This window comes from Amaranthus tricolor, chromosome 4 (assembly GCF_026212465.1).
Source record: "Amaranthus tricolor cultivar Red isolate AtriRed21 chromosome 4, ASM2621246v1, whole genome shotgun sequence".
Classification (NCBI taxonomy): domain Eukaryota; kingdom Viridiplantae; phylum Streptophyta; class Magnoliopsida; order Caryophyllales; family Amaranthaceae; genus Amaranthus; species Amaranthus tricolor.
The window spans coordinates 27663607-27691503 of record NC_080050.1 but is presented as its reverse complement, the minus strand read 5'-3'; the positions used below and the strand labels follow the sequence as shown (position 1 = coordinate 27691503).

The window sequence follows — 27897 nt, the reverse complement described above, 5'->3', positions numbered from 1 at the left end:
AGTTCGTTAAATTAGACTAATGTTTTATTAGATTAAATTTATTTTTACTAAGTTAAATAACTTATTTTTTTGTTCTTTGCACTGCTTATTTTTAATATAACTTGGTTTTATTGAATCCAAACTACTTTATATTATTATTTTAAGCAGAGCAAATAATTACCTATTTTTTAAAAAAAATTGAGCATATTTTTAATCAATCAAACTTAATTAGTGATTCTTTACTTTTTTTTATTCTTATTTTTACAGTCTTTTCTTATTCAACTAAACCTAAGTTGATGAACTCAAATTTTTTTAGTGAATATTTTTATAAGGTGAATTGGTTGAAATATTTGTAGATTATTATTTTTGAGAAGTTATATTTTATTTGGTGTGTTGTTTGTGAAAAAATTTTAAAATTCGACATTTAATTTGTATTTTGAAAACTATATAAAAGAAAATATTAAGAGATAGGATATTTGTTAAAATTGGTTTATGACCATTTATGGAAGGATAAGATGTACATCATTTTGTAGTTAGTTACACATTTTTTTATTCAAACCATTTTTGGAAGGATACGATTAACATCCTTTTGTAGTTTGTTTCACATTTTATTATTTATTCAATATACAAAGTAGGAAAATTAAGATATCAAAGGGATCCATTTAAAAAAAATAAAAAATCAAAGAAATCTTATATCAATCAATGCCTAGTTCTACTTTAACTATTCTTTCTTGATTTATGATTTATGAATATGTTTTTATAATTTTCATTTTGACAATTAAATTAATTTTTTTTTGTAAAAATTATCATTTTATACTAAATTAAACATATTTTAAATATTATCTCATAAAAAAACAACAACACAGTATAAATATATATGACGCAACCACGCCATTAATTAACATAGCGAGTTAAAATTCTTCAAATTTTTGCTATTTAAAAACAAAAAGAAAAAATTTTATTAGGTATTTTTTGACAAAACTTTTTTATTAGGTATTTTTTGGAAATTTTTTTTATAGGTACTTTCTGACGCTTTTCCTTAAAAAAATTTTTTATAAAGAACCATGTGGTCACTATAAGGAATATAAAAATGTTAAATTGAAGTTAATCGGAGATATGTAAGGATCACAAGCATTATTCAATTATTAAAATAAAAATAAATAAAGTTATTTTTCTTATCATCGTACAAATAACAAATAAAACATTCAAAATAACAAATAATAACTTTTTAAAAAAAAAAGCAACAGGTGATTATTGAGTAGTATATATTATTTAATTAGTGACAAAATTAATTATTACATATCACGCTTCTAAAAATCTTTGATGTTAAAAGAGGGTAGACTAGTTCGGGGACAACAAAAAGAAAGTAATTTCAAACCTGAAACCCGACCCATTTTATTGACGGCCATTTTCTCTCTCCACTACTGTACTCTACTCTACTCTTCTAATTCTCTCTCCGGTCGACGCTGCTTCATTCCCGTCGTTGTTGTCACCGCCGACAACAGGTTATCTTTCCCTTACTCTTTCTGTTATTGAATTAACTTTCAGCTATTTTTCACCCTTTTTAGTTGAGAATTCCAATGATTTTTACCCTTTTTTGCTCAAATTTGATGTTTTTTTAGAGTTATTATAGCTGCTAATTGAACTTCTCTAATGAATAGGTGAAAGATAACAAGAATGAAGTGAAATATTTTTATTTATTTATTTTGACTTGGTAGTTGTACATTTCTTTTTGTTTTATTATATAAACACACGTGTTTTTTGGTTTTGATTAGTGGGTTTATAAAGTAGGTTGTGATTAAAGGAAGAATTTGTAGGGTTTTGGTGTTTTGCTCATAATTCTGGTGTGTAATTAATCATTAAATGAAATTTTTGGTTTAATTTGTTGTGCTGGAACTTTAAAAAGAGGAGAAAGGAAATAAGAACAAAGTAAAAAGACTTCATTTTTGTTTGTTTGTTTGTCTTGATAGTCTTACATTTCTCCTTTGTTAATTATCTTACAATTGTTTTCTTAGTTTGATTAGATTTGAAAATAATAAGGAACTGGGTGAGTTACATTTGTGAGTTAAAAATGATTGATGGGTTTTATTAGTTTTCTGAGAAGATATTGATGAAAGGAAGAGTTTAATTAGGGTTTATTAATTTTGTTTTAAAAAATTATTTAATTAGTTTTTATGTGTAATTTTTATGCTTAACAACCTGAAATTTTTTGAGTTAGAATGGGTAGTGGCAGTCAGTATGAGATAGATGTGGGTGATGGCCCTGAAGAAGAACCTGGGCTTGAAGAGACTGATACACCTTCTCCTGTAACCGAGGAAGACCAAAATCAAAGTAGCTCACAAGGAAATGGTAATGTGAAATTCAACGGGAATGGGAATGAGAATGTACACTCCTCTAAGCGAGGACATGACAGCGAGGAGCAGGAAACAGGTGTAGGATCTGATAACAAGACCCAAAATGGTGGTGGCTCAACTGAGTCCAGTACCCCTCGATCTTCCTCAGGGAGATTGTTGATTAAAACCTATCATGATGCAACTGGAGGGCGCTCTAACAATGGTGTCAAGAGATTAAAGGTGCCTTTGATAAGATCAGTGCTATAACTTAAGTTTGAAAAATGGGATTTTGAATTGTATTATCTACTATTAGTGCTTGAGAATGTGTATGCTTTTTATATATTTTTTTTCTATTTTTTTTACTGTTAATGGATCAGGAACAATCATTACTTTGAATTACTTTTAGATGATTGAAGATGACGAGGAGGCTGGAACTAAAGAAGAACAAGCTGAGTTCATAAATGAGCTGATAGCCTTCTATAAGGGTAGATGTATGGAATTCAAACCACCCAAGTTTTATGGGGAGCCTTTGAACTGCTTGAAGTATGGCCTCTTTGTTTTGTGTTTACCTCTCAAACAAATTTACCTGATTTCCTCTTTTTAGGAGTGTTAAATTTGCTTGATTGACATAGATGCTCTTAATCTTTTGTTGTCTAGGTTATGGAGAGCTGTGGTTCAGTTGGGTGGATATGACAGGGTATGCTTGTTTGTTCCAAGTGTTATAATTTTTATTATTAATGTACAAGGGCTGAAATTTTTTGTAATGATAGTCATTTTGTCATTGGTATAAGATTTTTGCACAAAATGTCTTGCTCTAGAGAGCTGTCGGTTCTAGGTTGTTGCCTTTGTTTCATTCCTTGATGCCTATATTTGTGGTGTGTTGCATGAATCAAATGATTTGCTTGCTTCATATTTTCACGAGTTTCAGATGCTTGATGTGTACAGTGTAGGGGTGAATGACTTTTTTGACCGTTAATCAAGCATGACTTTTATATGCATTTTTCAGCTAACTAGGTTAATATTTCCTGAATTGTAAATGATATTTCACATTACAATTAAGGACCCCATGATGTGTGACCGTTTCCACAATGTTAAATTCATATAAACAATGCCGGTTCTTTCTTATCTATTGACTCTTTCCTTCCGAGATGTGTCTGATTATGGATCTTTGGATTTTAGGTGTCTATTTAAATACTGGTTATCAATTGCTGCTAGTTTTGTATGATTAAATCCCTTTTCTCAGATTACACTGAACTGACGCAACATATACTAAAATATGTCTCGTCCTTTGCAATCCTTGCCTGCACCACAATAAATTTTCATTTGCGTACTCTCTTAATGCATTTGAAAGAGTTCAGATTTTTTGTTATATATAGAAGTAAAGGCACTTGTTGATCCATTGATTGATTTTACTGCCTCATTAGCTTAGATTGGATGTACACAGGTCATATTTCAAGGACAAGGGAATGGTGTTGTGCATTCTGAAATTTCTCGTCTTTTTACAGGTTACTACGTACAAGCTGTGGCGGCAAGTTGGGGAATCTTTCCATCCGCCAAAGTATGAAATGCCCTGTTCATTAACTTTTGTTTAAATGTTTCTGGAAATGGGATAAATGTTTTTTTGATTGATTGAACTTCATTTCATTTCTGTTTATTAATAGTTCAGTGAGAAGTTTATGATGTCAGCTGAACTCGACATTTAACCCAATTATTGGTCCATTCTTGTTCAGGACATGTACTACAATTTCTTGGACATTCAGGATTTTTTATGAAAAGGTAATGGCCCTTATTGCACAATTATGTCTTTGGGATATAATTATCTATTGTATCTTTTTGTGTGCATATACATCTGGGATGATTTGTACTGCGTAAAACTACTTATTATTTGATGTTTGTGAGTCTTCTTTCTTAGCCATCTCTCAGTATATGTATAAATCCTTTGGTTGATGTTGAATTAATTATTAACTGGAGCTGTGCTTAAGAATTAGAAATTGGGTTTGGAGTAATAAATAGAATTAAATAGGAATTGTTGGAAAAGGAAAATTATTATTGTGGATTCATACTTTAATTGGTTTTAATTTATGTAGCCTATCCCATTTATTGGTATAAGGCTTTATCATGGTTGTTGCCTATCTGGGATTCAGTGACTCTTACACATTATTTGAATTAGTCTTTTGGTAAAAAAAAGGAAAGAAGGAAAGGGGCGGGGTAAGACGAGGAAAAAAATACTCAATTGTTTGAATAGGAGTATAGGAAAAGGGTAGGAAGTGGTCCGATCTTTCCATAGGGAGAGTTTAGAATTGAAGAATGTATGAGTAGCTCCATGACTACAAATACTCTATGAAAGACACCATTACACTTTGTTGGATTGTAGGAATTGAAGAAAGGAATGGATTTAGAGGGATATATTTTCTTTGTTTGGATAACAAATTTGAAGGGGAAGGGTTTGAAAGGAAGGGATTTAAGGAATTACTTTCCTTAATTTTTTTGATGACCAAATCTCTTCAAAAACGGAAAGATTTTGAAGGAAAATGGTTTGTCTTTTCACTTTCCCTCTTATACAAACACAAGGAAAGCTTTTCTTATTATTCCTTCCCATTCCTTTCTCGTCCATCCTCCCCCTTCCTTTTACTTTCCCTCCTGAATTCTTATCCAAACATATTGTTAATGACTAATTTGTGCCGCTGACATGATCTCTATTTTTTTGATGTTTCTTAATAAATGAGTCTCATCTATTTCATATGTATAAAGAACAATAAACCCGATCTGATATATGTATGGCTTGTGCCTTCTTTTGTAATTGACCAATGTGGGGTAAGGAGGAGAAAAGCACTAGAAAGAGATATTAGAATAGGGTGGAGGGTTAGGGGAGACAAATTGATTGATATCTTTCCTTTATGTGATAAAATATGAGAGTTTAGTGGAGTAAAGCTGTCTTTTTCTGTTTGATGAGTCTTATCATTCCATATAGCTCACTGATCTTTACAAATGAGATGATTTATTTCTTAAACAATGAAGGAAGAAATTCTCTCGTTATTTATCCTGTTCATTTCCCTCACCTCCCTAATTTGTCAAACAAGGGAGATTGCCTCCCTCAATCTCTTCTCTACGTTTCTTTGCATTTTTTTCATGCAAACAAGCGATAATAGTTCAACTGATGTTCGTGTGAAGCACAATTGTCTGTATAACTATTCATTGTCACAATTTACTCTTGGTATTCCAACCTAATATTCTAATGAGGTTTTTGCGTTGTTGTAGCTGTGGTACATTTAATTATTGTTTTTAAGATTTTGTTGCTGCTTTTTTTTCCTGTGCAGGCGCTTCTGGATTACGAAAAGCACAAAAGAGAGATAGGTGAGGTTGAATTTCCAGAAGTCACCATCCCTGATTCTACTTCGGTTGAAAATGAGGTAGTCATTCATCTGACATGTTAAAGCGAGGTTCTTTGTTCTTGTGTCTCTGCATTTTAAGATTTTGCACTTGGTACAGTGGCTTTAAATTCCATCTATTGTGTGCATGATGAGAAACAAGGTACAAAGCCTAGTTCTGATCTGCCATCTCCTTTACCATTATATATTGGGGAAATGTATGTTCAGATGTCCTGTCAAACACTTAAACTACCAATGCCCCAGGTATGTAGGCGTCACTTGTTGAATATTGAGGTATTTGTGTTTAGTTCAGCACTTTCTGGCAAATTAAGACATATAAGAGTTTTAGGGATCATTGAAGTCATTTATGATGAATGATTTGAAACCATTCGAAAAATTTCATTCATTTTTTTTGAGCAAGACCACTGATTTTCAGGAATCTTAAGCCATCCTCTTTTCTATATGGGTAGCTGCTCTTTTTACCTCCCTAGGTGAGATCCACTTGATCAGGTCTCTACTTTTAGCAACAAATTATCATCTTATTCCGACAGTATCTATAGCCCTTTCTTTATTTTAATTAGGTATGTTTTATCAAAAATTTCTAAAATCAATATTTTGTTTTTCTTCACTTTTAGAGAACTATATGATTCTTTTTACAACAATAATACCAAAATCTAAATCCAATAAATCAACGTGATTGTCAACGACAATATAATACTAGTCTATAAGACTATAACTAAGAAAGTTGATTCCAGTTACCATACACGTATACTCATCCTTCATTCATTCCTTCCTTCCATTGTTGTATGCTCTTATGAATTTCATATTTCATGTCATTCTTCACGCATGTTAATTGCTCATCACACGCCTACCTATTTTAGTCTTTGCACATGACCACATCAACGTAAAGGGTGACTCATGAGCAAATCTTAAGGGAAAAGTGAGTTGGTGCTTTGTATTTTACTTCTATTATGGATTGGGGTGGCCAAGACTTTTGTTGTTGACTTTTGTATCTTGTTTTTAAGGAATCGTGGGAGTGAAGGTTTTAAGCTTACTCCTAACCGTTTCTAAAGTGCGACTCATGAGCAAAGGAAAGCTAATCCTTTGTAGATTCACTAGAACACAATAAGAAAATCTTTTGTGAAAGACTTTAAGGCTAAACCTTTGTGTGGTGTGGTGGGTGGAATAAGCTATAGTGTATATAGGGAAAATAACAAATGAAACTTTACCAATTTTGAACCTAAATTAGCATTACTTATACTTGAGAAAAAATATATAAAGCTTTTTCTGATTTAGCATTCTTAATGACGGCCGATGGTACTACATTAAGGGATAAAAGAGTTACTTACATTGACAATGAATATCCTATATGCAAGTTTAGTAGAGAGGGCAAGCATAGAGGCCAAAACGCCAACACAACTTTTCTTGTTCGGAGAGAGAACATTTATTTTGAGGCTTATTCTATTGATAATGAAATCACTTGGTATATATTAGATGACAATACCATTGACCTGATAAAATGTAATACTTATCCAAAAAGTGATGGTTTTAGTTTAAATATGGAGGGGTTATGAACATAATGTAAAATGTACGTTTTCAAGTGAGAAATTTGGTCCTTTATAATTTCACCTGCCTTGTCCTTCTTGAGACATAATGATGCATTGACTAGGAAAAATGATTTTCACTGTATGTGTGTGTATTTTGCCGAAATGGTTCGTTTCACAACTATAAAAGAAACGATTGCAAGTTTTATGAGTTTTACTTTTTAAACCATTACTAACTAGATCATAAAATAATAACATCATAGAGCTATTAAAGAAAATTATCATATATGATAAGTTTAGCTACTTTTGGTTCCTTATTAATAATTGAAAAAAAAAACTCATGGAAATTACAATGTTTCTTTTATAGTTGAGAAACGAACTGTTTTGGCAAAATGCACGCAGATACAGTAAAAAGAATTTCATTTAGTCGAAGCATCATCACGTTTCAACTAGGACAAGACAAACTAGATTATAAAAGGACCAAATTTTCCCACTTAGAAACTTGAATTCTACATTTTGTTTATAAACCTTTGTAGTTTATATAAAACCTACACATTTTAGACTAATATTACCGTTTTTCAATGTTGCCAAGTGGCATCATTATCAGTAGAAAAAGCCTCAAGATAAATCTTTTATCTCATGACAAGAAAAGCTATGTTAACGTTCTGACCGTTATTCTTCCTGCGTCTAAACTTGCATATGGGGCGACTTTTTTCAACGTAAGTAATTCCTTTGTCCCTTAATGTAGTCCCTTCGATCGTCATCATCAATCTTAAATCTAAAAGAGCCTTAATATATTTTTCCTCAAGTGGGGGTTCTTCTTAAGGGTTGAGTCTTACTTTGGATGTGATGGTATCTGAGTTGTTGCATACACTATATACATAGCTTTTTTGTGTGCTATAATGTAGACCAATAATTACGCTTATCTAGTTGTATTAGACTATGACAGAAACAAAGAACAAGGCAAATCACTAATTAACCGATCTTTGTTTGTTGGTTTGTTTCCAATAACAATTAACTATGGTTTGTAGAGACAAAAAATGTATAAAAAGTAGCTTAGTAAATGCTTTTATTAGTGTGATGCTAGGCAAAACCTTGGTTACTATCTCTTCTACCTTGGTATGATGCTAGGCTGGACCATATGCTTTTGTTATGAGTACTTTGATTGCAGGCTTGTGGCCTTATTTGATGCGTAATTTCTCCTGTTTTAGGGAAATGCTTATCAGACCGGTTCAGGAAGGGTGAGAAGGGACGCTGCTGCTCGTGCAATGCAGGGTTGGCATGCTCAAAGAGATTTTGGCTTAGGAGAAGTAGGCGAGCCGATTATCAAGGTATGAAAAGATGGAGAATTGCTTGAAATACTCTGTATATGCTTTTTTTTTGAACTGTAGGACAGGCTATAATACTATCTGACTGTAGGACAGCTGGACACCCGACATATAAGGATTACAGTTTGAGCTAAATGAGCTTAATGGAATTTGCATGTGTGAGCAATATTTCAAAAACATTTAGAATGAGAAAAATGATGTATTGAATGATAATAACGGTAAGAATAGTAAGAATTTGTCTAATTCTTTTTTCTCTTTATGACATGCCACGTCCACCTCTCCCTCTTGTCTGGTTCTTCTTTTTTGTTCCTTTTGCTTTATGTTGCCTTGGATATGAGCCCTCCAGCCTCTCTCTTTCGTGCTTTCTTTCTCTTCATGTGTCTATTGCCTCCTCATTTCCTCAATCTTCCCAATGCTGCCATTGCAACCATCCCTAGACCTCTTTTCCTTTTCAACATTCTCTTCTCCTACACCTGAAATATCATCTAGCAATCAAATGAGCTTAATGGCCATCCCATGCTCATGAAAACAAGCAATATCAACTAGATAAAATATGTCTTTTTCCCATTTTCTCATTTGTCAATGACTGAGCTTGAGCATGACTATTTTTTTGAGTTTAAGCATTACTTGACTTGGAGTGATTTTACTTTGGCTCATTACTTCAAGTCTTCATGTGATGGATAAAGAGTTGGAAAAGTTTACATGGAATGGAAATGTAATTTTTTGTGAGACCAACCACACATGAAAGGTTGGAATTACTTCCATTAGGGGAAAGTGAGACTGATATTCACTTAACTCAAAAACTTGAATATAATCTGCATTGAGCCTGACTGAGCTTGAGCGTGGCTATTTTTTAGTTTAAACGACGCTTTTAGGTGTGTGCTTGGTCAAGCTGAGCCCAAGCAAACCAATTGAGTTTGACTGAGCAAAACCAAAGAGCTCACTGAGCTGGTTCACATTAGTTGCACCACTAGCTTCACAGAATGACTAGCAAAGTCTTAATTGTGTTTGAAAGCACAATGAAGCAAGGGGCTTGGTTGTTGCCCTTGTTGGTGCTGACTAGGATAGTGGATCTATCCATTTAGTGGAGTAAGGATGAAAGACAGAAGTGTGTTGGAGGACAAGGGTGATGCCCTGGGCAGAAGGGGATGATGGAGAGTTACTGATTTTGCATAATAGAAGATTTTTCTCCCTTTTTATGATTATCTTTGAATTATGTTATGCATGTAATTTTCTAGTGGATTTCGTATCTGGCACTCTAACGTCTTATCTAATTTAAAAGTAGACATTGTTGTAGGAAGATTCCTCTATGCAGATTTTTACCAATACTTCAGATGACTCTAAATTATTACTCCATTTCATCCTATGTGTCTCATTTAGTTTGGCACACGTGCCATTGCACTTATTCAAGTCGTAATATCTCTGATTTGACATAATTAAAAACTATAATAAGTTGATATTAATATTTGTATTGAGGCGAATCCAACATGATTCCACTTGATTATGTTTTAACTTATTAATCAAGTGTAAAATATAAATTAAGAGTGATTGATGAATAGTGTCAAAATCAAATGGAATACTAAGGCTGAAACGGAGGGAGTATTTTTAAAAAGATGGTATGCCATCTAGGTTGGAGATTCTATCGCTTGAAATATTTCATCTTTTTTGTTGCGTATCTTTTTCTAATATATTTCATATGCCAGGATAAGAGCATCAATTCTTCACAAAAGCGAGAAAAGAATCTAAAAAACATTGGTATGTAGCTGTTTCCTATTGCGTTAATATTTGCACTTGACCAAAATTAATGCTGCTTCATTTCAATGATTATTGACTAAGGTACGAAGCAGAAGAAACCAAGTAATCTGGAGCTTGTAGAACATGAAATTCCTGAAGCAAACAAACAGTTGAGTTTTGTCAGATTGCCTCTTTCTTCTCATTCCCCCTTTCAATTCCCTCCAAAATATAAGGAATTTTATTAAAAAGAACAACTACACTCGTACATGAATGTTCATATTTTTATATTCGTGGCTAAGACAAAATATGAGGACAGTACCTCCTTTCAACCTTCACTTGTTTTAACACTAGATATATTTTGGAGAAAAATGTATTGGCTAGAATCATAAGATATGATGTTCTATGAAATCTATCCATAACATGCGCTCTGTTGTTTAGTTTTGAAATCATGAGGTGCAAAGGATTGTGCCTCACCTTTTTGCACCTTTGAGTGCGTTCGCGAAAAAAGTGCAACCAAAAACACATTGTAATGTTTTCCTCGACTAATCTTGCGCCTATGTTGAGGTGCAACCTGCGCATCCCCTTAGACTACATTTTTTAAAAGGATGTCAACACAACCACATTTGATTTCACTACATAGTTTATCCCCAAGTAGATTTGAACACTTGCCTTGAATGGATATGCCAACAACCTATGTTACTTTGACTCAATTACTGATGTTGGACACTATTACGTGTCCAAGTGTCGGATACGTCTAAATATTCAATTTCCTTGAGAGGACCTTTTTGATCACATCTCTGCTGGTCTAGTGCTTGTACGGTAATTTTTCCCGTTTACTTGAGACTTGAGAGGACCTTTTCACATTTGCATTACATCTTGGTCAACAGTTTCTTTAATGGTTGATCTTAAGAATTAGGGTTCATACATATATGCAACCTTACCTTTGTTTAATGCATCTTATGAATTACTTTCTCCTTTAATTTTAGGTCAGTGTCAACAGTAATGGATGTTGGGCCTCCGGCTGATTGGGTGAAAATCAATGTCAGAGAAAGTGTGAGCTTTCTTAAACTGATATTCGGTGGTACTTTCTTCTCGCGCAACAGAATATGTGATTTGACTGACGAATGCTCCTCTTTTTTGTTATCCTTTTGCAGAAAGATTGCTTTGAGGTTTATGCTTTAGTTCCTGGGCTCCTTCGAGAGGAGGTACTTTGGCTATCTTATAAAAATGTAGTGCTATAAATCTTTGGTTTGCTCTGGTCTGATCTTGTCTTGGTACCTGCTCATGAATCCTGGTTTTACATGAGCACATTTAACTGATTCTGATAATAAGTTTTCACTTTTAATGGAGTATATCTGTCTGGTTTTATTTTAATTTTCTGCTGGCTTGGCAATATTTGCAGTGTATTTGATTAACTTTGAACTATCTATCTGAACCTTCTGTATGCTGTATTATTTGTTATCAAATATCAATGATCATAAAGGTTTTCATAAAAATGTGGAAGGTTTGATGGGAATAGGCATATGGGACTTATAGGTTGTGCAATAAAATGGTCAATAAGGCAGGTCAATGTGTGAAAAAGAAGAAATGAGTGTGGCTGCTCATTTCGGTTGGGCAGAAGATGTGGAGTAATTTGGACTCTTCTGTCGTGAAGCTCACACTCTATGTAAAGGGGTATAGTTTAACTTGTTCATGTGCTAAAACTTTTGTGATTTCTTCGAGTTTGCTATCTGCTATTTATCTTCACATTCTTGTACTATATCAAAGTTTTTACGCTTCATAATTCTGCAAGTTATATTGTGGTTTCTTTGATAGGATTCATTTTTCTCCTGTTTCTTGAAATGAGGATATTCAGTGCTTATGTCAACAATTTTTTTTGGCTCTAGTAGCCGGCCTCATAACATGGGATTAAGGCTCTGACATTGTTGTTGTTAGGTTATGTGTGGACCTGAATGATGCGTTTTCCTTTCAATTGATGTTCTTTATTTTATGATTTTTCCTTGCATTAGATGACGGATGAAACTTGTTTCTTGGATGGATAATACTAAATGATTTTCTTTTGTATCTTGATGATTTAGGTTCGCGTTCAGTCGGATCCTGCTGGACGTCTGGTCATCACTGGTCAGCCAGAGCAGCTTGACAATCCTTGGGGCATCACACCGTTTAGGAAGGTAAATTGTGACAGTTCCTTTTTAAAAATTTGTTGCAATGGAATTCTTTCTCTTCATCTTATTCCTAGGGGTGTTTGTTAGAGGATTTTGGGGGAAGCAAATGTGAATTTATAGAAGAAAGTCGCTAGTCCTTGTTTGCTTGCAAGGAAGGGATGGGATTTAAATTTGATCAAAATCCCCTAGAAATATGTCCTTAGGGGGTTGGTGGGGGCGGTGGGGCTATTGAAGTTTGAGACCTCAGCTCTTTTTTTAGCTTCAAAATCTCATCTCAAGTCTAAATTATAAGTCTCACCTTCCCATTCCCATCATTCCCATTTCCATTCCAATTTTCCAAACAACCCACCTAGTACGGTACCCATTTTAATATAAATCAAGTTCTTCCTTATGGAATTCCTTAGTCTTTCACTCTAGGCACGCTCATGTGCAGGGAAAAAGCCAGGATATTGAACTAAGAGGGTCAAATTAAGTATGAAAATTGTAGAATCATGTAGATTAAAATGATTTCAACCCATGAATTTGAAGCTTCCCTATAATTATCCCTTTTGAAAAAAAGCAAAGTGTTTCTGATTCGTCTAGTAAGTCTCAACACTTAAAATTAAGACTGAAAATATAAAAACACACAAAAAAGATAAAATGTAAAATTATGAGAGTAATGACATTATAATATAAATTTGTTAGTTTATTCAAAATAAATACCAGTTTAAATTAGGATTTGAAACCCTTGACCTTACAATGTGAATTTCGCTCTAACCATTGAACTATATTAGTTTTTGTTACATGTATTCACTTTTCATGAAATATACTCCCTCCAATTCTTTTTAGTTGTCTAATTTTCTTATTTGAGCAGTTCAACTCTATTGTCTCATTTTCATTTTAAGACATACATTTATAGGAGGTCCCCTTATTTCTTAATATTAAAAGTACCCAATATTGCCCATGGGTCTACTTTTAGGTGGTCCCCTCCAATTCTTAATATTAAAAATATCCAATATTACACTTGAGTCTACTATTTTAGGTGGTCTCCTCATTTTCTTAATGTGTCTAAACCGAATGGGACAACTAAATTGAATTAGAGGGAGTATCTTACGCTAGTAGGAGGGGCCAAAGCGAAAAATACAAAGAATAGCATTTTTGGCACAGGGGTCGAGCCTCCTTCGGGACCCCTTGTAGCTTTGTCCTGCTCATGTGTCTTCATACAGTCACACCGATACCAAAATTTAAGTAACATGGGTTCTTTGCTTTGCAATTGTATTTTGAGTTCATTAAATTAAAATCCGACGGTCGATGGGTTTCAGGTTGTTATCTTTCCAATGAGGATAGATCCTCTACATACATCAGCTGTTGTAAGCTTGCATGGCAGGCTGTTCGTTCGTGTTCCTTTTGATCGATCAAACATCTGAGCTGGCCATCTACATGTAGATTCGTGTGATTGTAGTTTTCTTGGGAGGTAAAAAGGAGCAGAAACTGCTGACTTTTCTTGGCAAGATTATCGGAATTAGAGAGAAGTTGACTAATTAGTTGTTTTTAGGTTAGGATTGCAAAATTATGGGACGATTTCGTAGTTCTTTCCTTCAACTCCATAGCTGTGCCTGTAACTGTATGGAATACTGACATTGTAGAGTGCAACTTTCCATTTTGTAAATTTGATTAGTTTTCAATGAATTTTCTACAATGTTGTAATCTTTGTCAACTTCTTTTAGATTGCAGAAGCAATGCTGGCTTAAATGCCCTCTTAACTTAAATTCCATAAATACTTTCCGCTTGACCTCGATGAATTTATATAGCAAATTCAAAGGGATATAAGAGTATTATAAGAGTATTATGAACATGTATGTAACTGTTGTCCGCTTTTTTTATTCATGAATCTCTTACTTTTTGTGTTTTTGTATTTGGAATTCCCAAATGATTTATGCTTCTCCGGTTATGAAAAAGTAAGCTAATGAATTAATCTTAAACTACACCCTTTAACATGCATAACACAGCCCACTAAAGAACAATTCAGCAAATAATCTTTCAGCAAACAACAGCCAGTAAACAAAAGCCCACACAACAAACATTCGAGCAAACACCATTTAACCCAATAAAATCTCTACTTAACATAACATAAGTTCCTACTTGGTAAAATACCTATTATGACTTATTAAAATATCTATTTTTAACGTGTACCATAAATCATCATAGTAACTACTTGTACATGTAAATACTTGTTGTAAGCTATTATAATACTTGCTTCTACTGGTAAAATTAACTAATATGATTTATCAAAATACTTACTTCTACTTTAAGAATAACTACTATGACTTATCAAAATACCTACTTATACGAGTAAAAATAATTATTATAACTCACTAAAACCCTACTTCTACTGATAAAAATGCCTAATGCTTTTATAATATATAAGGTAGAGGTTTTTGGTATGTAGTGGGTGTTTGTGATATGTTGAATAAAAGTTTACTATGTAGAAATAAGTGTTTATGATACGTGAAGTATATAGTTTTTAGCATGTGAAGTAGAGATTTTTAATGCGTGAAATAGGTTTTTAATATATACTCCCTATTTTCTTTAAAGAAGTTTTAATTTGCCATTTTGGGTGTTTTATTCGTAGATCTCATAAAAAATCTTTCTATTTACTTCATATCACAAATTTTGGATAAAAAATAATTTTGTTCATCCTTATTTTAATATTTTAATAATGCTTATGGTCTCCACTTATCTTCTACTAACTTTTTTTTAACATTTTTATATTCCTTATGGTCCCTATATGTTTTCCACTAACTTTATAAAATCATTTTTTCACTAGCTTTCTTTTAATATTTTTTTATGTTAATGTTCTTTACTCTCTTCTATCAAATTTATTATTTAATATAATAATTTAATCGCTATGTAAAAGATTTTATTTTTCTTAATTTTTGTAAATATTCTTTATGGGAACTATATAAGGAATGAAGGAAGTATTAACCATTGATAAATAATAATAATAATAATAATAATAATAATAATAATAATAATAATAATAATAATAATGATAATCAAAAATATTATACTTATTTTCATTTGCATTGTGTTTGAATTAATTTAGAGATTTAAAGTTATCAAATTCAATCATCAATTTTTTTTTTGAGTGTAGAGCACCAAAAAAACGTAGTTTCAAGATTAACAGAGAAAACTTTTTTTAAGAAAGCTTGCAAGTTGCAACAACAATTGTTATATGTACTTTTTTCAATGTTAAACTCACAAGAATTGCTAAACATTTTATAATCTGGTTGATTGACGATTTGTGTTTAATCTAAAAAACTCGGAAAACACTCCTTTTCAATTCATACTCCGGCCTCCAGACTCCAAAGACAAAGATGAACCCAAAATGAATGAGAAAGCCACCAAAAATGGGGGATGATCTACAACACTCATTGCTGCTGCATCTGAATCCCAACAATACAATTGTTCATTCAGGAGATGATTTAGAGGCTAAAATCAATCTGATTGGAACACAGAAGACATGGGAAGAATTCAAGAAAGTATGGAGAATAGCAGGGCCATCCATTTTTTGCCGTGTTGCAATGTTCTCTCTTACTATCATCACTCAATCTTTGGCTGGTCATTTGAGTGACCTTGACCTTGCCGCTTTCTCCATTGCCACTACCCTTCTCATTTCCATTAGCTTTGGCTTTTTGGTACTTCTCTCTCTTTTTTCTGTTGTTTATGTTCATGGGTATTGTTTATATTTTGATAATTTTTTGTTATTGCATGTTTTGGTATTCGTTGGATTCACTAGAAGAAATCTTTGATATTTTGACATATGTTTTTTGGGTTTTAATTGATTGTTTGATTGGAATTCAGTTTTGTATTGGTTTCTAATTGTTATGGTTCCTACTTAAAGTAAAGTTGGTTTCTTTTGACTTCTATTGATAAATGTGTTTGAGCTTAATGTTAAGAAAATGAGGATTTTATGCTAGGAGCATAGTGTAAAAATACGGTTTCAGACATGGTTGCGATGATGGTCGAGAAACGGATTTCATGGCCAGGACAGAGGATTTTGCGGTCAATGCAGCGTATATTTCAGTAGCGGTGAGCTCAAAACTTTTATAATACGATTGCTATACGGTGATGCGGCCTTGTTTTTGCACTATGGCTAGGAGGGTTAGTGTCAATAATCCCCCCATGATTTCAGCAATGATCCTTCATTTGGATTCCAAAAGGTGAGGGGGGAGAAATAGAGGGAAGGGAATTGGAGGGGAGAACTGTTGAAACTACTATTGTGTAGTTTAGATATATATCCTTCCTATGTGTACACTATATAGCAGGTGAAGATATTATAGGCTGATTCAGCTCCTGCCCTGTATGTTGTAGACTCAGAATGCACCTGTATATAAGCACGGAACAGCTCTTCTGAGTAAGGGTAGGACTGCTGATCAGAAGCTTAACATGGTTGGCAGAGTGCACACTCGTATCGCTACTTTTAGCTTTGTGAACACCACTTAGTTGGACCTGCACAGCTGAACAAAACAATCTTGTACATGTTGCCTAAAAATTATTGCTCTAAGTAATTAAACAGTACTTACCAGCAAGGCACTGCTGTTAACTGCGTCGTCGTTAGAGTTTATTGATTTATCCCATGCTCATCAGTTGTCTATACCGGCTTGATTTCATCTTTGTTGTCACAGTATCTTCTGCTTCTCTGTTCTGTGAATCATTTAGAGTACATTTGCACTGATTCTTTTCCAAGTGTTTGGCTTGAAACTAGGTATCCAACGTCTGTTTATACTATGGTCATGGATTTTACATTGGTCATGATAGTATGTGTTAGGCCTCTTGCTGTCAGAAAGTTTGCTCCTCCCTTGCACACTCACTATTAGATTCCCATATGTCAGAAGGATGCAAGTAAAATACACCTGCATGATTGTTAGTGGGTTCAAAAACATGATGAGTGGTCTGAGTATTACTAGTATGAAAAGTCAATTCATGAGTGATGAAATGTCAAGAGTACATTAATCTATTATAATGAGCTAATAAGGAGTGTATAGGTTTAGCAAAAAGTTGATATTCGGTAGTTGGTCACAAAAGGTGTCTATCAGGTAGTTCATAGTTTTTCCACCAAAAAACTTCAATATAGATGTAGATTCTGTGTAACACCTAGAGGCTAAAATAATTATTTTTGTGAACATTAAAGAATTCCTATGTTCTATAAACATCAAGGAAAACAAGCACTCTGTTATTATCTCGACAATCGTTAAGTATCATTTTTGTCACCTCATCATCGTTTAAAGTTAGGAAGGACAAAGTATTCAAGAATGTTCTAGAAGCTTCAGTGTTCAGCATGTAAGTTAATATCAATACGATACTTCATAGTCACTATCTATTCTAGGTGGAACCATAGAATATAAACTCAGCTGTTTCGTTATGTTACAACCATTATATAACGTGAACGCATATTTCACCGTTACACAGCGTGAATCCATATTTCACCGTTACAACTTTATTTGTCAAGAAGAGGTTATAGAAAATTTCCTCTGACATTTCCCTAGTACATTGTAGAAAAAGTTCTTATAACATCTCCCATTAAAATTTCATTAATGCCCATTAACTTTAACTATTACATATCTATTACACTATAGTTACTCATAATTTTGATCATTAAACAAGATAATTAACTAATAAGTACCTCCTATAGTGCAATTATAATAACTATAGTCAAATTAATAGTAATTCAACAACAAAAATGCAATTATAAGCTCAAAACACCTCTTTTTTCAAAAAATTCACATTGCGTCAACCGTGTTTCGCGTTATTATTCCGTTATAGCCAATTTCACGACACCGCGACTATTTCCGCAAATTGTTTTTACATGGGTGGAACGGAGGTAACATAACCTGTGTATGTTGTGCAAGATGATGTTTGCTAAGTAAACAGAGCATGCACTAAAACCTTACAACTAGGTAAACAAAGTTAAGATACTCATAAACATGTCTTTTATGTGAAATTCTTGTTGATTGGAGTATTAGCCTCCTGAATACCTACTTTCGTTCATAATTTCCCCCATAAACTACAGGTTTTAGTATCATTTAGCTAGAATAAATCTACTCAGATTGTTGTATTTAACATTCTATCAATTATAAGTGTATGTAAATTGTAACCATGTCAAAAGTTCCTTCCATCGGTCCATGAGTGTAAAATTTCACAAATGCATTCGGGGTTTATCAGTCCCACAATTGCTTACTTTCTCTCCTTTTCTTTCCATGCTGCATTAGTTTACCCATTTCCTTTATGATATGGATCCACACATTTTTTAATTCTATTTCCAAAAGTGCAGCTCAATCTTAAAGGTTTTTCATAAGTTTTAATACTTATTGTATTTTTTTTGGGTGGATTTATGTTTTATAGATTGGAATGGCAACTGCATTGGAAACATTATGTGGGCAAGCATATGGTGCTAGACAATACCACATGTTAGGCATCTACATGCAGCGTTCATGCGTGGTTCTCTTTTGTTGCGCAATTCTTTTGCTTCCCATGTTCATATTTGCCGCACCTTTATTGCAGATCCTAGGCCAATCAGCCGAAGTGGCTGAAAGAACTGGCTTAGTAGCGAGATGGTTGATCCCCATGCACCTAAGCTTTGTATTTCAGTTTTCACTCCAGAGGTTTTTACAAAGCCAACTAAAAATGGCCATCATTGCTTGGTCTTCTGCTGTAGCGTTAGCAGTACATGCCGTTATCAGCTGGTTTTTTGTGTATAAGCTTGGTGTTGGTATAGTAGGAACTGCCCTTACTCTTGATTTCTCGTGGTGGTTCTCTGTATTTATACTGTGTGGATACATTTTTTACGGTGGGTGTCCTTTAACATGGAATGGTTTGTCATCGAAAGCCTTTACTGAATTGTGGGACTTCTTCAAGCTTGCTTTGGCTTCTGGTGTGATGGTCTTGTGGGTTCTTTTACTCTTAAAATCTATTTCTCCTGGTTTACTTTCCTAATTCGACACTTTATTTTGTAGCTCTCCAGGATATATGATTCTGGTGAATGATTCATCACCACTAGGGGTGTTCAACAGGCCGAGTCCGCATTTTGACCTGTTACCCGGCCCGTTTTAGAAGGGCTTTGTAAGGGCCGGGTTGAAAACGGGTTCTACTATAATTAAAATGAAGCGGGTTATAAAAGGCTTTAATAAGGGTCGGAAGCGGGCCCTTTTAAATAGCAAAATTGATTGAGAATTTAATTATTATAAATGACAATGCCAATACGGATTATTAAAGTTTCTACAATTTAATTATTATAAATAATCATGGGGATTATAATAATTTTAAGTAATAAAGCGGGCTGGATCAGGACGGGCCAGGTTTTCAAAGCCCGGCCCATATAAAAGCCTATTAAGTTTAAAGGGCCCTTATTTACTAAAGCCCAGCCCGGCCCTTATCCGGCCTATGGAACACCCCTAATCACCACGAACAATCCTCTGAAGCTTTTCATTGGGCTAGCCTTGACTTTATGTTTGCTGTTTTGATGAAAGCGTGAAATAGCTTGCTGAGTTATCTTCCGTCTGAAGTTTGTATCTGTCGGTGAAGTTATCACAACTATACATATTAACAATTATCTTCTTGTCAAACATATTTTGTCTTACAGATTGGAGAATGTCTATTACCGCTTCCTAGTTATAGCATCTGGGGGTGCTGGAAGCTCACATGTTGCTGTTGATGCTCTCTCCATATGGTTAGAAATGGACCCATGTTCTTGCTCCGTATAATTAGCTATAGTTGCATTTCCAATTCTATGTGAAATACTCACTCCATTTCATATCAAAAGAACTGACGAGAACTAGTCCATTGATATTAATGTTAAATAATATTAGTATTAATATTCTAATGCGTCGTATGATAAGGGATGCAGGGAGCATTATATTCGATTACGTTTCCTTAATTGTAACTAAGTGTTGTTATTGACAGTGTAACGCTGTTTGGCTGGGAGTCCATGGTTCCACTTGGAATCCTTGCTGCCACTGGGTATATCATTATTCAGAATGTCTTACAATTTTTTTTTTCATTTTTATTTTATATTCGTTGTAGAAAATGCAATTTCTAATATTGAATTATTGTATTATTGGTACAGCGTGCGAGTAGCCATAGAGCTGGGAGCAGGAAATGTCAACAACGCCAAGTTTGCTGCTAAAGTGTGCATGCTGACATCGTTAGTCATCGGATTGATATTTTTCTCACTAGTCGTAGCCATCCCTGACAGATTGGCAATGATTTTCACTCCGAACTTGTCTGTGATCTCCGGTGTCCATGAGCTAGCAGTTCTACTGGGATCCACTATTCTCTTAAATAGCGTTCCTCCAGTCATCTTAGGTAATTGGATTCAAATATAGAAGTGAAATTATATCTTTTAAGTCGGTTTATAACAGTTCCATATGATCTTCCGCAGGCATAGCAGTCGGATCTGGCTGGCAAGTATTGGCAGCATATATAAATATCGGAAGCTATTACTTGGTGGGCGTCCCTCTTGGGATTTTTATTGGGCTTGTATTAAAGTTTGGATACATGGTAAGTCGAAGAACAACATACTCTATGCATGTCATCTTATTTTCTACGTAACCATAATTTGGTGAACTTCATTAACTCGTTATTGTTTGTTTAGCTTGTTTATTGCTCTTTTTCATTTATATTACTTGCACAATGTTCTAGTCCATTGATCCACCACCTTCCTGACCCGTTTTATTCGCTTCCGCTTAATAGTATAAAGATCATTTCGTCTTTAAAATTAGTTGAGCATGTCCCCATGAATTTTCTTCTGTTCTAGGGAATCTGGGTTGGAATGCTCGGTGGAAGTCTGACACAGATAATGCTGCTGGCTGCCGTCGCAAGCAAACTTGAATGGGAAAAGGAGGTATTAAACTTGAATGCCATTGACACACAACTAGCAAGGGTTCTTGTGATACCCCGGATTGCGCTTTAAAAAGTATTGATAGACTACCCATGTCAACAAGGCACATCTTCTTTTCAAGGGAGCCATATGCTAAGAACTCCACAGTTAAGCGTGCTTGCTTTGGAGCAATCTTAGGATGAGTGATTGGGAAGTTTCCCTGGGTGCGCACTAGTGAGGCCAAAATGCGCTGAAAAGACTTGTGTTGGTCTGTGGGGCTAGTCTACAGTCTCCATGGGTAATCACCGACTGTCTGATACGCTGGGGTGTGTCAATTCTTAACAGCATTCAATTTATTTTTCACAAGATATTAAGTCCTGATTCTATGTGATCATGATCGAAATGCAGGTTTTGAAAGCTCGTGGCAAGCAATTTATGATGAATAAAGCTTTAGATGACTAAACAAGAAATCTTCACAATTTGCCTTATTGACTAAAAAAACATGAATTTGATTATTTACAAAGGTCAGATTTAACAAAGGATTTTATGATAGTCTTTTCTTTGTCCACTTTGTAAGGAGGAAACTGTGAAATTACTGCAGAAAACAATCAATTTTGCTGGATGAAGTGTACAATTTCTTTGCTCAAATTAGCGACCTTTCTTTATATCGTTCTTCATTTGCTCTTTTGATTTGCTATGTCATTCGTGCAGTACGTGTGTGAATACTCTTAATGTTTACTATAAATTTCTGTTGCAGTTGTTCAATATGAAGCACGCTAAATTCAGTAGCTGCCAAGGAAAGGTTAGCATTAGACAAATTTTTTCGAAAACTTGCAAGTTATTATGCTTCTTTGCTTGACTCTTGCTACATTAACCCGAATACCAATCCCGATCCCAATCAAACTGATATAACTCCAACTTTTGGTCGAGATCAGCATTTGAACTCTAATAGACCTGTTAAATTTTGACCCAACCAAACCCGCCTCTTTATTTTTCCAAAATTTGGAGAATTTTTGACCAATCAAATCGATCGACACTAGCAATCCTTGTCTTGATGATATTCATGATTGATTTGGTAGCAAGGGAGCCAAATTGTTGGATTATTTTAATGTCATTTGTCAAATTAGCATAGTCTTGAGTATGTCTATTGGCTAGGATCCAAAGGACACTAAACATATTAATATTCTCACTATTATATATCCTAAGTGACATGCCATTAGTCTTTAGACTCACCTCATCATCATAATTCATTTTAAATATTCAATTAATCCATGTGAATGATCATAGAACTGATATATTGATTCATGTAGCTGACTACAATCTTTTGACATCAAAACTTTGGCATGTTCCTACAGTTTTTCGTTTCTTTCGCACGTAACAAGTTCATAAAACTAATATCCATTGGAACATCTTAAGTCAACTCTCATTTTCATTCTTGAATCTTATGGGATACGCTCTAATATTCTCTTCTTCCTAAATAATTCTCTACAAACCTTCAATCCCTCAAAAATCCCATAAAAAACCCTAAAAATGCAAACAAAAAACCACTTAATTCTTTCCTCTCTACTCATTCTAGTCCTCCTAGCACCATCAAACATTGTAGCCCAAGATAGCTTCAAAGGTAACACTGGAGACGTCTTCACACCATCAACCATAATCATCATCATCATGGGAATAATCTTCATGTTTACAGGCTGCCTTGCGGTTTTCCTACGCCAATTCTCTGATGGTTGTTTTGGTCTCAACGTGGCCCCACCTAACCCGAACCTAACCAGTGACGGGCAAATCATTACCCATGGGCTTGACCCGGAATCCATTAAATCCCTTCCTACATACCTTTACTCAGATGTTAAACAACACAGAAAAGGTCAAGTCGATCTGAACTGTCCGGTATGTTTAAGTGAATTCCAAGACGAAGAAGTCTTACGTTTGTTGCCCGTTTGTAGTCATGTATTTCATCCTCGTTGTATCGATCTTTGGCTTACGAAACATGTAACATGTCCCATTTGTAGACAATCTTTGGTTCCTGAATCAGGTGTTACTAAACCCCACAGTATTATCCATGTACCGCCTCAAGGAGATCAATCACAACCGTCTGATCATCATGAATTTCATCAAGATAGTGATAATGGTGAAATGGTTGATGATGTTAAGAAGGTGATTGTTGGAAAGTTTCCTAGGTCGCATTCAACCGGTCATTCTATGGGGGATAATTCAGACCGGTTTACATTAGTCTTACCGGAAGAGGTTCAAAATAGATTACCCGACCGGTCTAAGACGTTGTCTTCTATACTTAGTCCTAGGAATGCTAACAGGTGTGGCTGGTTTTCTGTTACTCCTCCTATTATTAATATTAATATCCGGTCTAATTCGGCATCAACCAGTTCGGTCGTCAATAGTTCAAAGACTTTGACTCGTGGACCGGTTAAAACGACTGATCGTTTATGGCCTATATAATATTTTTCTGTTCCATTGGATGCAAAATAGAAAAAATGGAAACGTTAATAATCCAATTTCTGATCATACGTTGAAAATGAACTCGCCTTTTGATTATCCTTAAATACTCTTGCCTATTACATATGTTCATCCAAAATGTATCCAACATCTTCTACTTCAATTTAGCCATTAAAACACCGTAAAGCTCATCTCTCTCTCTTTTTCTTTTTTTTTTGGGAAGAAAGGCAACATATTATAAAACCATAAAAAATTAGGGTAGATCATAAGGAAATAGAACAGTCTCATGCTCCTCGAACATAGGGGGAGGCGAAGAGACAAGAGGAAGAAATAAAGAGTCTATAGTTGCATCATCACAAGGCAACAAAACATCAAAATCAAAGATAATAACATCGTTTATATAGGATGGCGGTCTTGAGAGCTTAAATATTTTGAACTGATGGGAGATTTTCGTACGATCTTGGTGGGAGAGGCAATCAGCATAGTGAACTTCCTAACTGGGGACATGACACACTTCCTTCTTGAGGGTCCAGCTTGGGAGCTCCCTGCAAAAGGTACAAAGTGACGAATATCTGTCCCTAATAGGAGTGATGTCTGATAAACCTTCCACTGCTACTTTAGAATCCGAAACAATATAAAAATCAGTCCACAAGAGGAGATCGGTAACCAAAAAGCCCGTAATAATAGCTAGAAGCTCAGCCATGTTAGCATCAAGGACCCTAGCAGAGACCAGAGAGGATAAAGGCAGAATGTCAACAATCAAGTTGGGAAAAGCAGACCACGCGCCAATGGTGCAAAGGTTAGAGGATGGGAGGAAAGAGGCAACATCTACTTGAATTAAGAAATTTTGAGGGGGAGCAAGAGATGAAGGTCCAAGCAGGCTTAAGGCAGGCTGACTATGGTGTGGCTGAGAGAAGAAAAAATCAAAAGCGGTAGTTAAAATTAGATTGAAGGAAAGGTTGGTTGAGGGGTTTGGTTTGGAGAGATCTTGTTATTACTTCTGGTCCACAAGGTCTAGAGCGCAAAGCTGAACCAAGTTGCCCACGGAATAGAGCGAAAGGAGGAAACAGATCCGAGATTTAAGGATAACCAGTCAAACGGGTCAAGGGTGAAGAAGTTCTTGGGTAAATTAGAAAAACAGAGTAGCCAAAATTCTTTGGCTACAAAACAGTCCCGAGAATATATGAAATTATTTAAACGCTAATTTTCATTTAGGAACATGCAATTAATATATGGAATTATTTAAAGAATGATTAAAAGACGAGTTTAATTTCACGAGATGAACAATAAGTTGAATTATTAATGTCTGTTTTTTCTTCGGATACTGTGTTCTTTAAGTCATCTTAGTATGGTGTTCTCTTTAGCCCTAATAAGAGTGAGTGATATATATGAATTGGACAGAAAATTATGAAAATTGAATAGCGTATGCATTACAATTTATGATGTTTGTGATTTTAATTGCTTTAAGAGTGAATCATGTAAAATTGTAAATTACTTCGGAGTTAAGAGACATAGTGAAATTGGAGGAATCAAGTTGTATTATATTGTATCATATATTTGTTTTGAGATTAATGTTTGTAATTATAATTTTCTTTCAATTTAACATTATTAACAATGAGGTTTGGTAAAATTAAATATAATACTCTCCGTTCCCTCTTGTTGTTATCATAAGAAATATTCTATTTAAAGAGAGATATATATAAACATAAGTTTTCATTGATATTTACAAATTAAAATATATTTATGTGAGTTCTTATTAAATTCGTTTTAATGTATTAAATTTTTATTATATATTTACTATAATTTTTTATATGGGAAGGGAGAGAATGTGAGTTTGTATACATAGTAAAGATTTATTTACTTTAATACTAATTATAATGAATGAATGAATTACTAATATTTTTAATCATTTGGATCTTTGTTGTGTCATGTCAACAAGTTGTAAACAAATTTTGATGTATACTTCTAAATTGGATGCCCCCTTAATTTAATCAGGGACTTTTCATTATTGCAAATGCACATTAATGTATGTCTTGGGTTCGGTCATTTAGTATTATTTGCTATTTTAGTTTGTTATTAATTTTTATTATTTTTATTTTTAAATAATAGCTTATTATTTTTTTTAATAATATTTCTATATTTTAATTTTTTTTAATATTACTATAATTTATTTTTTCAATTTCTTTATTAAAAATTCTTAAAGAAAATTCTCGATTCGAAAATAACAAAGTACTACTAAAGACAGACTCGACTTGTGTATAAAATAATATTACGCCAAATGAGCATAGTTGCCCCTTGATATATAATTATGCACTCAAGATAGTTGAGAAGAAGTATGTGTGTATCTGAAGGAAGCATCTAAATTAGCGAAGTCATATGCTACCATTTTTTATATTATTATATAATATTATTATTGCAATTATTGGGTTACACATTTGCCAACAGGGAATAAAAAGAATAAAAAAATAGGATTGTTGAGAAGTCAATTTTATTGATAATGATTGCTTTGTGGACAACTAGCTAGAGATATGTATATTAGCTTAACTTTCGATGCATAACATTTTTCAAAATAAATCAAATTCATCATCTAAAAAAAAAAGTCAAATTCATATATATATATATATATATATATATATATATATATATATATATATATATATATATATATATATATCATTTTTATATTTTTTGAGAAATATGTTGTTTAATATTAATGAAAATAAATATTTGTGAATTTGTTAACTATTTGTCTTTTTATCCTAAGGATTTTTAGCAAGAAAAAAAACTTGTTGCAATATATAAGTTGAAATGAACGATATTACTATATAGTATAGATAGATGTAGATTGTGGAGTATATATTATCCAAGAAACTAATTTCTATGTAATATTTGGGGGTGTTTGGCAAATTAGCTTATTGAGCAATTTTAGCTTATTTTGATATAAATAGAGGGTTAGTTGGTCAAACCAGCCAATGCTAGTGTTTGGTGAATAGCTTTGAAACAACTTATTAATACGAATAAGCTGTTTTTGAACAAGCTGCTTATAGCAGCGGGTTCAAAATCAGCTAGTCAAATTAACCACTATAATAAGCTATCAACTATCAGCTGTCAGCCATTCGCCAAACACCCTCAAATTTATCTATAACATTACAAGTATTGTAAATACATGGGTTGTGTTCTTCCCGAGAGCTAAAAAGTTTAACATTGAATAATTTAATTGTTATTAACTTGTCTAAAAATAGTTCAATTCAACTCTATTCTTAGTTAAGCTAAGTTTATTTTGTGTTTAATGCCAAAATATAATATTCATTCAATTCTTTTACTCATATTAGTTGAGTTATATTTAATTAAATTGAACTAGCTTGAATCCCGTGCCAAGCACGGATAATTAAAAAAATATTTAAAAAATGTCTTAAATATAATAAAATTAGTTTAAATTATTATGATATTTTGTTAACCATAGTAAATATAGACAAAATAATATTTGACATGTGAGAGAAAACAATATAATATCTTAATTTTTTAAATTTATGAGTGCTTTTTGTATTCTTAATGACATAAGACAAGATATTTCATAAGTGATAGAAGCATTATGATTATTATCAATAGATGTAATGGCGTAGGAAAATATTTGTTAATTGAGTAATTAAATGAAACTTATATATGACAATTTGTAATTCTAACACCTTATGAAGATAAAAATTATGCAATATGACATTATATATAGCTTGATAATATTCAACATTTTTTTTTTATATAAAAAACCCATATATTTTTATTTGAATCATTTATTGAAATAAAATATAGATTAAAAGTTTTACTTATGAATTCTCTCTCAAAATAATTGATACTATTTACGTGTTTGTGATTACTTATGGAGCACTAACAGGGAAATAAGAGATCATGTGAAGAGTAATGATATTAATATTGCTTATTCTTTAACTTTTTACACTATGATAAAGATAATTAAATATAATTTTAAATTCAAAAATATATGAATTATACAACTTAAATATTATATTAAAATCAATCAGTGTTTATATGGAAAATAGAGAATATTATTAAAATATGTAATATAGATTTTATTATAAAATTTATTATGATAAATATTGTATGTATAATCTCTATAGTAAAA

The 27897-nt window shown here is 33.3% G+C and overlaps 3 protein-coding genes across 5 annotated transcripts; all 3 read left to right on the top strand.

Moving 5' to 3' along the window:
• The first annotated feature begins 1273 nt into the window (after positions 1 to 1273).
• Positions 1274 to 14199, top strand: LOC130810227 (AT-rich interactive domain-containing protein 5-like). The gene is made up of 14 exons (XM_057676205.1): positions 1274 to 1484; positions 2198 to 2552; positions 2719 to 2855; positions 2970 to 3009; positions 3818 to 3870; positions 4043 to 4088; positions 5630 to 5722; positions 8436 to 8555; positions 10256 to 10307; positions 10389 to 10455; positions 11273 to 11339; positions 11441 to 11491; positions 12365 to 12457; positions 13753 to 14199. The coding sequence occupies exons 1-14, from the start codon at positions 1303 to 1305 to the stop codon at positions 13855 to 13857; spliced, it is 1461 nt and encodes a 486-aa protein (XP_057532188.1). The 5' UTR covers positions 1274 to 1302; the 3' UTR covers positions 13858 to 14199.
• Positions 14200 to 15602: 1403 nt separating this feature from the next.
• On the top strand, positions 15603 to 22083 carry LOC130810591 (protein DETOXIFICATION 27-like). 3 transcript variants are annotated; one of them, XM_057676707.1, is made up of 9 exons: positions 16005 to 16128; positions 16411 to 16522; positions 18836 to 19377; positions 20073 to 20159; positions 20393 to 20449; positions 20556 to 20794; positions 20871 to 20989; positions 21246 to 21332; positions 21717 to 22083. In XM_057676707.1, exons 2-9 carry the CDS (start codon positions 16472 to 16474, stop codon positions 21768 to 21770), a joined length of 1236 nt encoding a protein of 411 aa, XP_057532690.1. In that variant the 5' UTR covers positions 16005 to 16128; positions 16411 to 16471; the 3' UTR covers positions 21771 to 22083. The 3 variants fall into 3 exon arrangements, with proteins under 3 accessions (XP_057532688.1, XP_057532687.1, XP_057532690.1); XM_057676705.1 differs by lacking the exon at positions 16411 to 16522 and having other exon boundaries at positions 15603 to 16128; positions 18995 to 19377; positions 21717 to 21958; XM_057676704.1 differs by lacking the exon at positions 16411 to 16522 and having other exon boundaries at positions 15604 to 16128.
• Positions 22084 to 22287: 204 nt separating this feature from the next.
• LOC130810592 (E3 ubiquitin-protein ligase ATL6-like) lies at positions 22288 to 25282 on the top strand. The gene has a single exon (XM_057676708.1). It carries the CDS (start codon positions 22839 to 22841, stop codon positions 23763 to 23765), a length of 927 nt encoding a protein of 308 aa, XP_057532691.1. The 5' UTR covers positions 22288 to 22838; the 3' UTR covers positions 23766 to 25282.
• The last annotated feature ends 2615 nt before the right edge of the window (positions 25283 to 27897 follow it).